This window comes from Pan troglodytes, chromosome 18 (genome assembly GCF_028858775.2).
Source record: "Pan troglodytes isolate AG18354 chromosome 18, NHGRI_mPanTro3-v2.0_pri, whole genome shotgun sequence".
NCBI lineage: Eukaryota > Metazoa > Chordata > Mammalia > Primates > Hominidae > Pan > Pan troglodytes.
In genome coordinates this window covers 24221758-24238554 of record NC_072416.2, presented here as the reverse complement: position 1 = coordinate 24238554, position 16797 = coordinate 24221758, and the positions used below count along the sequence as shown (strand labels likewise).

General features: G+C 46.4%; 1 protein-coding gene across 6 annotated transcripts in view; it reads left to right on the top strand.

Moving 5' to 3' along the window:
• Positions 1–3859: 3859 nt before the first annotated feature.
• Positions 3860–16797, top strand: part of PDZD9 (PDZ domain containing 9) — a 43716-nt gene continuing 30778 nt past the window's right edge. For 2 of the 6 annotated variants that reach the window (XM_009430461.3, XM_003315009.6), the window contains exons 1-3: positions 3873–3978; positions 8483–8662; positions 16219–16408. In XM_009430461.3, coding sequence (XP_009428736.1) covers positions 3948–3978; positions 8483–8662; positions 16219–16408 — 401 coding nt within the window. In that variant the 5' untranslated portion in view covers positions 3873–3947. Of the gene's footprint in view, positions 3979–8482; positions 8663–9663; positions 9735–16218; positions 16409–16797 lie in introns of all 6 variants that reach the window. The other 4 variants (XM_063796846.1, XM_054669006.2, XM_054669005.2 and 1 more) reach the window with 4 other exon arrangements.

The following is a 16797-nucleotide window of genomic DNA, read 5'->3' as shown; positions in this document are numbered from 1 at the left end:
TCACTCTTCTCTTTAAGGAGTATCTTCAGCCTGACAATAAACACACTGTCTCCCTAGGGGTTAGGTTTCGTGGGCCAAGAGCATGGTGGACGCACCACACATGTACCTGGGGTTTCTGGGGTTAGAGAAGACACAAGAAACTAAATCCAGAGTTAGCAGCTTGCGCCCGGGCTCAAATCTCAGTTTGTTTCATGGATTGGTTCCCTTTGAGCTGACTCAGAAATGCGATTATTGATTAGTGCAGAAAGTTTATTAGAGAGCCTTTGAGAATCAAGTCCTATGGGGAAAGGGAAGCAGGGGTGGGAAGAGGGAGAAGTCAGTCTGTGCTGCAGTCATGGGAGGCTTTGGCAGACCCCCAGGGGAGTTCTGAAACTAGGATAGCTGCTGAGTTGGCCTGAGTTGGAGTAAATGGGCCAAGTCTTTTCATCCCTGCACTGACCTGCCATGGAGCTTGGAGGGCAGCTCTCTTCAGACAAAGACAATTCCTCAAGAGGGCTGACAGCTGAGATCTGTCAACCTACCACCCACCTGGTAGGCGGGGAATAGTCCTTCAGTCCTGACCGAGGCAGTGTAGTGCAGCATTTGCAATAGTGCCCACATGGTGCTGTGCCTCTCATTTGCTACTTAAGTTTGGAAAGCAGCACTTTCAGGACCCTGGGGAATCTTTTCCTGTGGGAAACATATAGAGGAGGGTTAGTGGGAACTACAGCTCCTGCCGCCGCTACAGCTCATCTAGAGGCATAACGAACATACCCTTCATTCCCCTCTTCTATCCATCCTAGAAACCTCTCCTCTTCTGCCAGCACCTCAGATGATCTAGGTGGCCTGCGTGATGGGGTGGTCTAGACCTCCATCCTTAGAGAGCCTGAGCACCTAGTTGCTGTGCACTTCTCAGGCAGTGGTTGCTGTATTTGTCCATTTACTGTCCAAATAGGGCAAAGGAGTACTAAGAGACACCTAAATAGATCACGTGGGTGCCCAATGTTCCTCCCTGCCCCGATGTGAAGTCTCAGCCTGATTCCTTCCTGGTAATTGAATACTCTTGTCTGCTTTCTCCCCCTGGTATACCATCCCATTTACTGCCTGTAAAAAATTAGCCATCTTAGAGTTTCCCTCTGCCAGAGGCTAGCTATGCTCCTCCTGTACCAGGGATGGGCACCTCATTATTACCTGGGTATTAGGTGATCCATCCTAGCATCTACTCTTTGGAAGAAGGAATAAAGCAGGGTCCGGGCATGGTGGCTCATGTCTGTAATCCCAGCACTTTGGGAGGCTGAGGCGGGCAGATTACCTGAGGTCAGGAGTTTGAGACCAGCCTGGTCAACATGGTGAAACCCCTGTCTGTACTAAAAATACAAAAATTAGCTGGGCATGGTGGTGGGTGCCTGTAATCCCAGCTACTCAGGAGGCTGAGGCACGAGAATTGCTTGAACCTGGGCAGTGGAGGTTGCAGTAAGCCGAGATCACTCCACTGCACTCCATCCTAGGCAACAGAGTGAGACTCTCTCTAAAAAAAAAAAAAAGGAATGAAGCCGGACAGGGCAGAGGGAAAAGTCAGGCTGCAGTGGACCACGTGGGGAGTTCTGAACCTGGGATGGCCCTGCATTGACCAGTCACCAGATGCTAGTTAATCTAGGAAGGTGAGATCTTGGGCAAGGCGTTCTTTCCAGCCAGTAGTAGTAGTGAGGGTGGGAAGTGTAAGTCTTTCAGCCCTGAAGGGGGATCTGGGCAGCACAGCACCCACGACAGTTTGTATCCTGCAGTTCCACCAATCGGTGTGACCTTGGCTTACTTGGCTTGGTGGAGTGTAGAGACCTCCGCTCTAAAGACACTTTTTAGCCTGGGGTGGAGGGAAGACTAAGGGAAGGCCAGGCACTGATATGCTCCATCACAGAACCATATATGCTGATGGGCTCTATTCCCACAAACTCTTACCCTTCTCCTGCTGGTAGGAAGATGGAGGAAAAAGATGTATTTTATGATAGAATTAAGTTGGTATCTATGTAGACCACTGCCAGACTGTTTGGAAGAGGAAAGGTGACCTGTCACAAGAAGTCACCCACAGGAGACTTGAGGTGGAGAATAGCCCTTTGTACTGGTCTCTACGACACAGGTTTTATCTAATGAGAAATCTGTCCTGGCGCTCACGCCTGTAATCCCAGCACTTTGGGAGGCCAAGGCGGGTGGATCACCTGAGCTCAGGAGTTGGAGACCAGTCTGGCCAACATGGCAAAACCCTGTCTCTACTAAAAATACAAAAATTAGCTGGGCGTGGTGACACAGGCTTGTGGTCCCAGCTACTCTGGTGGCTGAGGTGGAAGGATCGCTTGGGCCTGGAAGGCGGAGGTTGCAGTGAGCTGAGATTTTGTCACTGCACTCCAGCCTGGGTGACAGAATGAGACCCCATCTCAAAAAAAAAAAAAAAAAAAGAAAAAAAGGAACCTAAAAAGGAATCTGCCCTGGCTTATTGTCTGTGTAGAGCCACAGAAACAACAGAATAAGCTTGGACATAACCAGATCTACCATGGAAATCTTTGCACAGTGCCTGACACCTAATAGGTGCTTAATGACTGTTTGTTGAAGGGATGGGGCAAGGTGCTTAGCCTCTCAGTTTCATCAGACCGGGGATAACACCAGGGCCTACCTCATTAGGTTTTCTCTTTCTTCTAGAATTTACTAACTCATTTATTCATTTTTATTTTTTGAGACAGGATCTTGCTCCATCACCCAGGCTGGAAGGTGGTGACTCAATCATAGCTCACTGCAGCCTTGAATCCTGGGCTCAAGTGATCCTCCCATCTCAGCCTCCTGAGTAGCTAGGACTACAGATGTGCACCACCATGCCCAGCTAATTTTTAAATTTTTTTAATAGAGAAAGGGTCTCACTATGTTGCCCAGGCTGATCTCAAACTCCTGGGCTCAAGCAGTCCTCCTGCCTCAGTCTCCTGAGTACCTAGGATTACAGGTGTTAGACACCACACCTGGCCTAGAATTTATTTTTAATAATTTATATTTTCCTAAAATTGTCCACTTCATCTGTTTTTTAAGTACAGGTTTCAAGAGGATAGAGCCTGTGTTTCTGTGTTTGTCTTGCTTACTGTTGTGTCCCCAGTATCAGTAAACGACAGAACAGCTCCCTGTAAATACTTGTTGTATGAGTGAATGTGTGTGGGAGGAAGAATTATCTTGGAAAAAAGAAGGAAGCATTAATAGTGCCTCTCCTAATAGTGACTCATTTTTTTTTAGGCCACCCTGGGGCCTTTTCTTATTCAAAACATTCATGAAAAAAAGTGCAGTTCCAAAGCATTGGAGCTACTGATGTAACAATTTTTTAAAAATACCATTATTAGAAGTGCAGCGGGGGATTCTCTGATCTTCTAGGTATTCTGTGATCCCCTGTGATCTTCTGGCTGTGATCTTCCTCTGCAGACCACCTCACATCTTTGAAACACCCTCCTCTGTGCCTTCTCCCCCTCCCTATTTCTTAGGTTCACCAAGAATGAATGAAGAAGCCAAGCGTGGTGGCTCATGCCTGTAATCCCAGCACTTTGGGAGGCTGAGGCGGGCAGATCGCTTGAGCCCATAGTGCAACAGTTGTGTTGAGCCTGAGCAACATAGTGAGACCCCCACCCCCTGCCCGTCTCTTAAAAAAAGAAAAAGAAAAGAAGGAATGAAGAAACCACCGTGGGTCAGGCACGGTGCTAACCTCTGCAGAAGTTTCCATACAATACAGTGGTGTGCAATGCCCACGCCACGTTTTGCAGGGTCCACGGGAAGCCTTGCGGCGACCTCACTGCCGCCCAATTTCTGGGCAGTGGCGGCGCAGCGCCCCCTGGCGGCCATCCCGAGGGCAGTGCCCGCGGGCAAGGTTCGAAACTGTTGGCATTGGGACTGACTCCAGCCTCTGCTCCGGGAGGCCCTCCCGGGCTGCCTGACCTCCCGGGACCATGCAGAAGGCCTCCCACAAAAACAAAAAAGGTAACTGGGGAGAAGGAAGCGGGTGAAGAAGCCCTGGGGACCAAGCCTTCGTCAATGTTCCTCCTCTGTAAAATGGCAACGGTGCACTCTTGGCCTGGGAGATAACCTCTCTCCATCGTTGTTGTTATCATCATCATCATCATCATCATCATCATCATCATCATCATCATCATCATCATTTGAGAAGGAGTCTTGCTTTGTCCCCCAGGCTGGAGTGCAGTGGCGCGATCTCAGCTCACTGCAACCTCTGCCTCCCAGGCTCAAGTGATTCCTCTGCCTTAGCCTCCCGAGTAGCTGGGATTACAGGTGCCTGCCACCATGCCCAGCTAATTTTTTATTTTTAGTAGAGATGGGATTTCACCATGTTGGCCAGGCTGGTCTCAAACTCCTGACCTCAAGTGATCCGCCCGCCTTGGCCATCGTTATTTTTATCAAGGTATAATTTCCATGCAGTAAGATCCCCCCTTTTAAAAGTACAGCTACCGTTTTGACAAGCTATACCCACGTTGAACCACCCCCTCCATCAAGATAGGGAACAGTTCCACCACTCCCTAAAATTACTTTGCAATGCCCAGTTGCAGCCAAACCCCACCCCACTGCAGCTCCTCACACCCCCATCTGTTTTTTACAGTGTTTTTTTTTTTTTTTTTTTTTTTGCCTTTTCCACGGAGAACATCATAAAAATGAAATCACATAGTAAGGAGCCTTTAAAAAATTATACCAATGTAAATAGGGACTTTGGCCCTTTCATTTTTATTAAAAGGGCACATAAATCTTAAAATAGCATACGGGTCACTGTATTTTATTTTTAGAGACAGGGTCTTGTTCTGTCGCTCAGGCTGGAGTGCAGTGGTATGCTCCTGGCTCACTGCAGCCTCCAATTCTTGGGCTCAAGCAATCCTCCTGCATCAGCCTCCCATAGCTGGGACTGTAGGCATGCACCACCACACTCAGCTAATTTTTTTTTTTTTTTTTTTTGAGACAGAGTCTTGCTCTGTGACCCAGGCTAGAGTGCAGCAGCATGATCTTGGCTTACTGCAACCCCCGCCTTCCAGGCGGGTTCAAGCGATTCTTGCGCCTCAGCCTCCAGAGTAGCTTGGATTACAGGCGTGAACCACCACGCCTGGCTGATTTTTGTGTTTTCAGTAGCAACGGTGTTTCACCATGCTGGCCAGGCTGGTCTCGAACTCCTGACCCCAAGTGATCCGCCCACCCTCGGCCTCCCAAAGTGCTGGGATTACAGGTGTGAGCCACCATGCCCAGCCTAAATAGAAGAGATGAGGTGTCACTATGTTGCCCAGGCTCTAATCACTTTATACTTCTGCTAGCCCCCAGGTGGGCTTACTGAAGGATGCAGACTCCTGCACTGAGCAATTCTTGTTCTTTATGGCTTTTTTCCGCACAGCATCAGGATTTGATAAGACTTGAGGTTGGCAAAGAGGCTGAACTAGGCAGGCAGGTGCCAGGCAGCCTTAGGCTTTTTCACTGCAGGGCTGTTGTCATTTGGACTGCTTGTCCTTGGGAAGGTTTACATTGCTGTCTGACTAGCCTTGTAGCAAAACCTGTAAGTCTTTCATATTTTAGTCTGGTGCTTGGGGTCTGGCTCTCCGAGGACCATAGTGCTGCCTCCTCCACCTGGTTGTCCCCAAACACAGCGGCTCACTCTTTTCTGAGCTCACCCTCTTCCAGGGAGGAAGCATTGAAGATCTCACTTTCAACAGCAGTAGGGTCATCTTTGTCAGTACCCTCGGGTTCCAGGGTCCCTGCCACTGGGCCCTAGCGAGCACTTTCCTCAGGTTTCATGTCTAATAGTTCATCCTGAGCATGCACTGTGTGAAGAGCCTTTGCCTAAAACACATAAAATACCTTTTCCATCTTCAGTGTTTTCCTTCTCGTGGTTTCCATCCTCTAATGAAATTAATTGACTCAGCTCCTGCACTGTTACATCTGTGCTTTCCTGCTGGGTGAGCTTCTTTTCTTCTTTCTCAACTAGTTTTTTCAGAGGGTTTTGTAAGTGCTTTAAAGTAGTGACTTCATATGGCTGATAACCTGTGAAGCTCTCATGGATGGCTGCCATAGTGTGAGAAGTCTTCTCTCCAAAATGAAGCAGAGTGGTCTGGTATGTTGCTAGCATTTGAGACAGGAGATTGCATGTATTTACTTGCTCCAAGAAAATCCACATCCAGCTTCACTTTGTCAAGGTTTTTTTCTCTTTTTTTTTTTTTTTTTTTGAGATGGAGTCTTGCTCTGTCACCCAGGCTTGTAGCTGGGATTACAGGCATGCACCAACATGCCCAGATAATTTTTTTTTGTTTTTGAGACAGAGTCTCGCCCTGTCACCCAGGCTGGAGTTCAATGGCGCCATCTCAGCTCACTGCAACCTCTGCCTCCTGGGTTCAAGCGATTCTCGTGCCTCAGCCTCCCAAGTAGCTGGGATTACAGGCCCGCGCCACCATGCCCAGCTAATTTTTTGTATCTTAGAGACAGGTTTCGCCATGTTGGCCAGGCTGGTCTCGAACTCCTGATCTCGTGATCTGCCCGCCTCGGCCTCCTAAAGTGCTGGGATTACAGGCGTGAGCTACCGTGCCTTGCACAAAGTTTTTTTTTTGTTTTTTTTCAAGATGTACTTGTGTTTCTTGCCTTCCCGAACTTCTGCATTTGCTTATAGAGGTCTGGATCAAACTCCTGAGACATGTCCTTCTTCTGTAAGGAGCCTTTTGAGTCTGGCTTCTTTTACTTAACCCTGCTGACTTTTAAAAGTGGGCTCCTGGTAGCTTACCTTATAAGCATATTGAATTTACAAACTGAGATAGGAACCACTGGACCTTGCCCAAGATGTGACTTCTCTGTTTGCTCAGGAACCAGAGGCTCAGGCAGGGCGTATCCTGCCCCCAGTTGCTCCCAGAACCCTGAAAGGTCTCTGAAGATGGTATCTTGTTTATATTATGCTATTTTATTTTCCCAAACAGAGAGCATCTGTGGTTTGGGGGAAGGTGAGGTTGGAGATGGGCAAGGACATTTGCTTTAGAGGAAAGGGCCATGAACCCCTCCAGCTCCCCACAGCCAGAGGTAGGGAGCTGGGGGAGCCTCTCCCTCAGCAGTGGCCCTGAAAACACCACAGTCACATGGACTTGGCAAGCTTGTGTGTCACCTGTCCTTATGGAAAGGAGTTGTGTGTGAAATGCTGGAAAAGTGTGCTGAAAACAGATCTCCCCAGGAGCTTCCTGTGTACCGAAAAGGAGTTTCCTAGCAACTTCCTCTTGGGAAATTAACTTGTTGTTTTGAATGTCCTTTTAGTCCCTGAAATTTTTCTTGTGAGATTTGGTTCTGTAGAAAACATATTTCAACCCCTCCCACTACCCCTTGTCTCCAAGGCCTTCGGATTTTCCCCCACGTGCTTTTTGGGTCCATCCACTGCTCATTTCCGCTGTCACTGCCATGACATGTGCCAGGACCCTGTCATTTTCATGTCATTTCATTTCATCTAACCATGTCCAGCTTTACTCACTTCGGAGCCTTTTCACTAAGGAAGTCTGAGAAGCAGTCTCTGTCTGGTTGGTCCTCGCTCCTCCTGCCTCCCCCTCCTCTGACCGGGACTGTTCCTTCCTTTCTCAGACCTTAACACAATTTGCTCCTGATCCACCTTTCTTTGCCTAAATATTTCCTATTGGTCCTTTTGGCCTTAATTCAAATTTTAGCCCTGCTGGAAGCTTGACCCGCCATCCCCAGATGAGACTTTGGCCCTCTGTTACTCATTCTCAGAGCCCTCCGTCCTTTTCTTTCATAGCATGAGTTACAGTTTGTTATCCAACATATATTTACATGACTGATTGATATCTGTCCCCTCCACTAGGCTGTAAAATTCATGAGGACAAGAAACACATGTGGGCCAGGCACGGTGGCTAACACCTGTAATGCCAGCACTTTGGGAGGCTGAGGTAGGAGGATTGCTTGAGTCCAGGAGTTCAAGACTAGCCTGGCCAATAGAGTGAGACCCTGTCTCTACAAAAACAATAAAAATTAGCCGTGTATAGTGGCACATGCCAGTAGTCCCAGCTACTTAGGAGGCTGAGGTGGGAGGAGCCCTTGAGCCCAGGAGATCGAGGCTGCAGTGAGCCCTGATAATGCCGCTGCACTCCAGCCTGGGCAACAGAGTGAGACATTGTCTGTTAAAACCAAAAAACCCAACACATCTGTTTTGCTCACCATGGTAAACCCAGGGCCTAGCACACTGTATCAATAAATATTTGTTAAGTGAACAGATAATACTAATATTGATTAAGCACTCACAATATGCCAGACTCTGCAAAAGCCCTTTAATGCACCCATTTAATTTTCAGAAGAGCTCTCCAAGGTGAACATTTTTATCCTCATTTTACTGACAAGGAATCTGAGGAACAGGGATTAAATAACTGTCCCAGGGATCTGGCTTCAGAACCCCAGTAGGTATGGCCATGCTTCTGTCTTGGTGAAGGACTGAAATAAGTTCCCCTCTTTTGGTTAGAAAGAGGAGTCAGCAACAAGGTCAAAACATCTGTACACAACTTGAGCAAAACACAGCAGACCAAACTCACTGTGGGTAGCCTGGGATTAGGCCTCATCATCATCCAGCATGGACCCTACCTCCAGATCACCCACCTTATCAGGAAGGGGGCTGCAGCCAACGACGGGAAACTCCAGCCAGGTGACTGCCCTTTCGCCATGCTTCCCAACCACCCATCCTGCCCATCTGCCTGCAGGGTGACTCGGGTCACCGGGTTTCAGTGTAACTATAAGGATATGACGGGCATGCTGGCTCATGCCTGTAATCCCAGCACTTTGGGAGGCTAAGGCGGGGTGGATCACTTAAGGTCAGGAGTTTGAGACCAGCCTGGCCAACATGGTAAAACTTTGTCTCTACTAAAAATACAAAAACTGGCTGGGAGCAGTGGCTCATGCCTGTAATCCCAGCACTTTGGGAGGCTGAGGTAGGTGGATCCTGAGGTAGGGAGTTCGAGACCAGCCTGGCCAACATGGTGAAGCCCTGTCTCTATTAAAAATACAAAAATTAGCCAGGCGTGGTGGCACATGCCTGTAATGCCAGCTACTTGAGAGGCTGAGGCAGGAGAATCGCTTGTACCCAGGAAGTGGAGGTTGCAGTGAGCTGAGATCACGCCACTGCACTCCAGCCTGAGTGAAAGAGACTCCGTCTCAAAAAATAATTAAATAAATAAATAAATAAAATAAATACAAATACAAAAATTAGCTGGGCCTGGTGGTGGGCGCCTGTAGTCCCAGCTACTCAGGAGGCTCAGGCAGGAGAATCTCTTGAACCCGGGATGGCAGCACTGTACTCCAGCCTGGGTGACAGAGTGAGACTCTGTCTCAAAAAAAAAAAAAAAAAAAAAGGATATGACATTAGTTGAGAACTTTCTATGGGCCAGCCAATGGCTATCACTTATATAACTATCACTGTTGGGCATATTAATTCATTTAATTCTGGCTGGGTACAGTGGCTTACACCTGTAATTCCAGCACTTTGGGAAGCCAAGGTGGGAGGATCCGTTGATGCCAGGAATTCAAGGCCAGCCTGAGCAACACAGTGAGATGCTGTCTATATTAGTCCGTTCTTGCACTGCTATAAAGAAATACCTGAAACTGGGTAATTTATAAGAAAAGAGGTTTAATTGGCTCATGGTTCTGCAGGCTGTACAGGAAGCTTGGCTGGGGAGGCCTCAGGAAACTTACAATCATGGCAGAAGGTGAAGAGGAAGGAGGTACGTCTTACATGGTTGGAGCGGGAGGAAGAGAGAGTAGGGGGAGGTGCTACACACGTTTAAACAACCAGATCTCATGAGAACTCACTCGCTATCACGAGAACAGGAAGGGGGAAATCTGCCCTTGTGATCCAGTCACCTCCCCCCAGGCCCCTCCTCCAACACCGGGGACTACAGTTGAACATGAGATGTGGGCGGGGACACAAATCCAAACCATATCACCATTTCTACAACAAAACGAAAGTAGCCCGGCATGGTGTGTGCCGGTAATCCTAGCTACTCAGGAGGCTGAGGTGGGAGGATCACTTGAGTGCAGGAGGCCGAGGCTGTAGTGAGCTATGATTGTGCCACTGCATGCCAACCTGGGTAACAGAGTGAGACCCTACCTCTAAAAAAAAAAAAAAAATTAAATGTACTTAATGAGGGTCAGTGAGATTGAGTTCCTTGTCCAGGTCACCTGTTTCTCCTAAGTGGGGATTCAGGGACCATGTTACTCCAGAGCTATGGCTCTCGGTGTGTAAAGATATTTTCTTTCGTAGGCAGTATTAAGCATTGCTAACACTTAGCTGCATGATCTCATTTCACTCTCACAATCCCTGAGCTAGATTCTGCATGAAACCGCCTTGCAGACAAGGAATCAGATGTTTAGTAACTCTCCCATGGTCACTCTGAGGAGCTGGGATTTGAACCTTCTCTGTCAGACTCCAGAGCCTAAGGGCTTTACCAATACTGCCCTGCTCCTCGTGTCTTTGGGTGAATGAATTTTCCATGCAGTTCAAGAGGTGTTTTCTCAGTGCCTGGCCTGGGCCTAGTACTGTGCCCAGGAGTTGGGGAGGCAGAATGGGCTGGCGCCATGGTGAGAAAGAAAAAACATATTGTGTTAGCTGTCCTGATTCAGGCTCAGGGTCTGACACTTTTTAGTTCTGTGACCCTGGGCAAAGCCACTTAACCTTTCAGGCCTTAGTCACCTCATCTTTGAATTGGGATATTCCTGTGTTTGTCAGAGGTTGCGCAGATTTGATGAAATAATGCATGTTTGTTTGATAGATGGGGTATCACTCTGTCACCCATGCTGGAGTGCAGTGGCTTGATCATGGCTCACTGCGGCCTTAAACTCCTTGGCTCAAGTGATCCTCCTGCTTCAGCCTCCTCAGTAGCTGGGACTCAGGCGTGCACCACCATGCCCAGCTAATTTTTATTTGATTTTTTATTTTTTTGTAGACATGGGCAATGGAGGTGGTGGGTGGGTGGTGTCTCACTATGTTGTCCAGGCTGGTCTCAAACTCCTGGCCTCAAGCAATCCTCCCATGTGGCCTCCAAAAGTACTGGGATTACAGGTGTGAGCCATTGAGCCCAACCTGATGAAATAATTTTTATGAAAGTGCTTTTAAAACTGAAGTGCTACAGAAATATTGGCAATCATCTCTTAGGCTGTTCTTACAGATTCTCTAGACTTTTGCATGTGTGTGTTTTAATAAAAAATGATGGCTGTATGGGGGTCCCAGTGGATTAAGCCACTGGTTTGCAACTCTGGTTACCTGTTAGAATCATCTGGGAACTTTTTAAAACCAAGATGCCTGGTCCCTATCTCCCTACAGGTTTTTGATTCAATCGTTCTTGGACTGGGACATGGCAGTTTATGTTTTAAAAGCTCCTCAGGTGATTCTAATTTGCAGCTAAGGGTTCCAAGCAATGGATTAAAGAAGAAAGCAGATACATAATGGTTTTATGAAACAGTTTGCTATACCTTAAAATCCAAAGCATTTTCCCCACACATCACTACTTGGTGGTGGAGAACAAAGGGCGGCCGGTGGAGAGTTCTGGACTTACCAGAACAAAAGAACTCCAGGACAGGTCCCATGGGGAAGCTGCTTCTTCTCAGCTTCTTCAAGGTCAGGTGACAGATGCTGGGTGATGATCTGGGTGCATACTCCAGGGTGCTAGAGTGGGACAGGAGTATGCTTTTAGGTGGGCAACAGAGAATCTCATGGCAGGGCTATAGTTAGTGGGCTCTTTGAGGTTCGAAGCAGTCTTGAATTTCATCTTTTAAATCCAGGACTCACCTACTGTATTAGTGCATTCTCACACTGCTGTAAAGATACTGCCTGAGACTGGATAATTTATAAATGAAGGAGGTTTAATTGACTCACAGTTCCGTACGGCTGGGGTGGCCTCAGGAAACTTACAATCATAGTGGAAGAGGAATCAGGCATTTTCTTCACAAGGCAGCAGGAGGGAGTGTGAGTGTGTGAAGGAGGAGCTGTCAAACACTCATAAAACCATCAGATCTCATGAGAACTCACTCACTATCATGACAGCATGGGGGAAACCACCCCCATGATCCAATCACCTCCCTCCCTCCACAGGTGGGGATTACAGATCCCTCCCTCAAAATGTGGGGATTACAATCGGCAATGACATTTGGATGGGGACACAGAACCCAACCATATTGTTCTGCCCCTCCATCTGCAAGCTGAAGAGCAGGGAAGCCAATAGTGGCTCAGTCCGAGTCCCAAAACCTCAAAAGTTGGGAAGCCGACAGTGTAGCCTCCAGTCTGTGGCTGAAGGCCTGAGAAACCCTGGCAAAACACTGGTGTAAGTCCAAGAGTCCAAAAGCCAAAGAACTTGAGTCTGATGTTCGAGGGCAGGAAGCATCCAGCACAGGAGAAAGATGAAGGCTGGAAGACTCAGCAAGTCTGCTCATTCCACCTTTTTCCACCTGCTTTTTCTAGCCTTGCTGGTAGCTGATTGGATGGTGCCTACCCAGATTGAGGGTTGGGTCTGCCTCTCCAAGTCCATTGACTCAAATGTTAATCTTTTCTGGCAACACCTTCACAGACACACCCAGAAACAATACTTTGCATCCTTTGAACCGATCAAGTTGACAATATTAACCGTCACACCTAAAGTTGTGGCTCATTTGTTATGTCTTTGCTTAATAAATAAATAATAAATGAATATTTGTCCTAGGCATTGTGGGAGATATTTCCCCATCTATTATCTTTTTTTAACTCCAATTTTTAATTTTATTTGAATAAGAGACATGGTCTCACTGTCACACAGGCTGGAGTGCAGGAGTGCAGTGGCGCAATCATAGCTCACTGCAGCCTCGAACCCCTGGGCTCAAGCAATCCTCCTGCCTCAGTCTCCCAAAGTGCTGGGATTACAGGCATGAGCCACTTCACCTGGCCCCACGTGTTATCTAATTTAAAGTTTGCAACACTCCTGAAATGTAGATAATGAAATATAGAGGCGTAGAGAGATGAAATAACTTGTTCATCTTAGTTATACAACTGAGTCTGTGTTCAGAGCTGGGATTTGAACCGATGTGTGCCTAGAAAGCCCATACCTTCCTAGCCAATTGCCTAACAACTAGAAATGAGATTTGAATACAGAGGAAGTCCAGAGCCCCAAATCTCTTCGTGACAAGCCTGCCAGTTCTCCTCGGCATCATTCTAGGCTTTAAAATCTGTAACTGAGTGGTTTTAGACAATGATGATAAGATCTTGAGAGATGATAATTGTAGAAACATGCTATTTCTTTGACCCCGTTTCCTCCCACCCCCATTATCTTTTATCTATGTGCTGAAATTTCTCTCCTTTGGTGTTTCAGGATAGGGTTTCACCTTGATTTCCTAATTTAGTTTAGTGTTAGTTTATTCTGGCTAAACTTTTAGTTCCTTTTGGCCAGTATGGCCTTAACAGATTCTGACATTCTAAGTCTTAAGAAATTAATGTAGGCCGGGTGCGGTAGCACACACCTGGAATCTCAGCACTTTGAGAAGCTGAGGTGGGCAAATTGAGCTCAGGACTTCGAGACCAGCTGGGGCAACATGACAAAACCCCATTTCAATAAAAAATACAAAAACTAGCCCAACATGGTGGGCATATGCGCTTGCAGTCCCAGCTCCTCCGGGGGCTGAGGCAGGAGGGTTGCTTGAGCCCTGGAGGTCGAGGCTGCAGTGAGCTGTATTTGTATCCCTGCACTCCAGCCTGGGTGACAAAGTGAGACCCTGTCTCAGGAGAAAAAAAAAAAAAGAAATTAATGTAGCTTCAACAGTAAATACAAGTCATGGACTGGCTACTGCCTAAGCAGTTCCTAAAGGCCTGGTGTGTGCAGACACCCAGCTAGGCACTGGGGGTGTAGTGGTGAACGACACAGACATGGTCCTTAGCCTTGAGGAACTTAAGGAACTTCCAGCCTAGTTGGGAGAGATGAAAAAGATAAAATATTTTTCAGTAGTGGCTTGGCTGCTGCAAAGTTGATTTACTGTAGGTAATCGAGACAAAGTTTATATAATGTCATCCTATAGCCCATTAAAACAGAAAAAAAAAGGTGTAATGAGGTTGGTGTTCATAAATACCAAATTGGTGTTTCTGTATGAAGGGCAATGTTAGTATCTATTGCTAGAGTAATCACATTCACATGCTGACATGTTTGGTTTACAGCCAGAACGGTCAGGAAATTAAGCTGTTTATTTTCTGCCCTCTTGATAAAAGTCACCCTTTTACAACATAATTAAGCAGAATGCCAAGCCATAGCTTTCAGCTATAAACACTGCTTTTAACATTAGGTAAGTAAGCTCATCCGGGGAGGGTTTTTTTTGCTTTTTTTTGTTTGTTTTGTTTTGCCATTGTAATTAACCTCAGTAGGATGAGCAGCTGTTTCATATTGCTCAAGCTGCAGGTAGCCTTGTTTCATTCTGAAGTGAGCTTCAGATACATGGTTGATTGTATTACCCCCAGCTACTGCTTAAGACCAAAGTAGAAGGTTTTTCTCCACCCTTGTAAGTATTTGTTTTCTGGAATTCTGGGAACTTTTGTTTCTGATAGGATCTAGAGCTATGGACATTTGTCCTTGGCATCCTTGGAGGCTTCTTTTGGGATCAGTGTAATTCCTGATGGAAGCCCAGTGCATGCATCAGAGAAGGCACTTCTTGACCCTTTTCTTCTTTGAGGTTAGGCTTCAGCTGTCTTAGAATGAGGCTGATTGAGGGTCTCCAGAAGGTCAGTACTAGTAAGATCTGAAGACTTAAGATTTTGCCCAACGTGAGCTGGTCCTTAAAAAGCAAATCCTTTGTATTCCTTTCTGAAGTCTTGCTGAATGCCGTTGTAGCAGCCAGGGTTCCTCATTGCAAAAAACAGAAAACACTTCTGTTAATGCACTGAATTTGGGATACTGAGTCTGACAGAATCTCCCAAAAGGCTGGAGAAGCAGGCTTGGAAAATGGTGAGAGAACCAAGAGCTGTGTGTAACTACCCCTAGCAACTAGAAGCTCCTGTCACTCTTTTGCATCTCCTCCTCCAGGTTCAGTGACCCAGGTGGGAGTGTCAAGTAGCTGGATCTCACTCACAGGTCCATGACCTAGCTGCTGGAGGTGGGGACATGGGGGAGGTTGGAGCAAGTGAAAAATTGGTCTTTTTAGCTTCCTTCAATTTGGGGATTTCGGGGATTAGTGCTCAAGATGTAGTCCTCTTCCCACCTGCCAGGGACTCGGAAGCTGCATGGTTGCCCATCTTGTTTCTTTCCTTATCCTGCGTTGCCCTAAGGTAGGGAAACCTAGCTGTCAAATCCCTTTAAACCAACATACTCACTGCATACACATCTTACAGTTAATTAAAGCATGCCTAATTGCCCAATGTTTTATACAGAATTATTTGCTCAACTAATACTGCACAAGGGTAGAGAATTAAAATGAAAGGCTTTATGTTTAATATGGTCTATTAACTGTGGAGGGCACTGGAAATTGCCAGGCAGGTATAATAGAAAGTAGGTCATTTATTCATCACTTAGTGTAAGTGGTTTTTTCTTTTCTAGTAATAGCCATTCATTTTATCTGAAACTAATCTATGTTTAGAATCCTAACAGCTGGTTCCGATTATAAATGTTTTTTAGCCTCTGTCACACCAAGAACTTCAGAAACGTCTCAAAAACATCATATAATGTCTACCAATATACTGCTATTAAGAAACATCTTGCATACATTCTTCAGTATGCAAAGGATATTCATATCATGGACATGAACATCTTTATTAAATAAAGGCTGGGCCGGGTACGGTGGCTCATGCCTGTAATCCCAGCACTTTGGCAAGCCGAGGTGGACAGATCACCTGAGGTCAGGAGTTTGAGACCAGCCTGGCCAACATGGTGAAACCCCATCTCTACTAAAAAAAAAAACAAAACAAAATTAGCCAGGCTTGATGGCACATGCCCATAATCCTAGCAACTTGGGAGGCTGAGGCAGGAGAACCACTTGAACCTGGGAGGCGGAGCTTGCAGTGAGCTGAGATCATGCCACTGCACTCCAGCATGGGTGACAGTTAGACTTCATCTCAAAAAAAAAAAAAGGCTGAAGCCTGGTTTTGGTTCAAAAAGAATCAACAATATGAACCCAGAAAATGAAATACCTCACAATAAAGCCAGAAATCAATACAGTCCCTTTAAACCTCTAGTTTTACTGATATATAATTTTTTCCCTCTTCAGGTGATGTTCTGATTAGTGTTGGCCATGCCAATGTGTTAGGATATACTCTTCGAGAATTTTTACAGCTTTTGCAACATATCACTATTGGAACAGTGCTACAAATCAAGGTTTACCGAGATTTTATTAACATTCCTGAAGAATGGCAAGAAATATATGATTTAATCCCTGAGGCCAAATTCCCAGTAACAAGGTAAATAGTTCATTTTAGGAACTCTTTGTTATAATACAGAATCCCAGGGCCTGTGAGGCATAGATGGTTTAATGTGACAATTATCAAATGATAAGGATCATGACAGGAGGACTGGTGACACTGTCAGAGGGGTTTCTGGTATTAGATCTGTAGGATCTAATATGAGAAAGCACGATGAAGTCAACCTGGAGTTAAAAAGCAAGTCATTGGTTGGGAATTTTGTCCCCATGCCTACCTGTATGGTGCCCCTCTTTCCCGACTCAGCCCTTAAAAATGCTTCTTGTGGGCCAGGTGTGGTGAATCATGCCTGTAATCCCAGCACTTTGGGAGGCTGAGGCGGGTGGATCATGAGGTCACGAAATCGAGACCATCCTGGCCAACATGGTGAA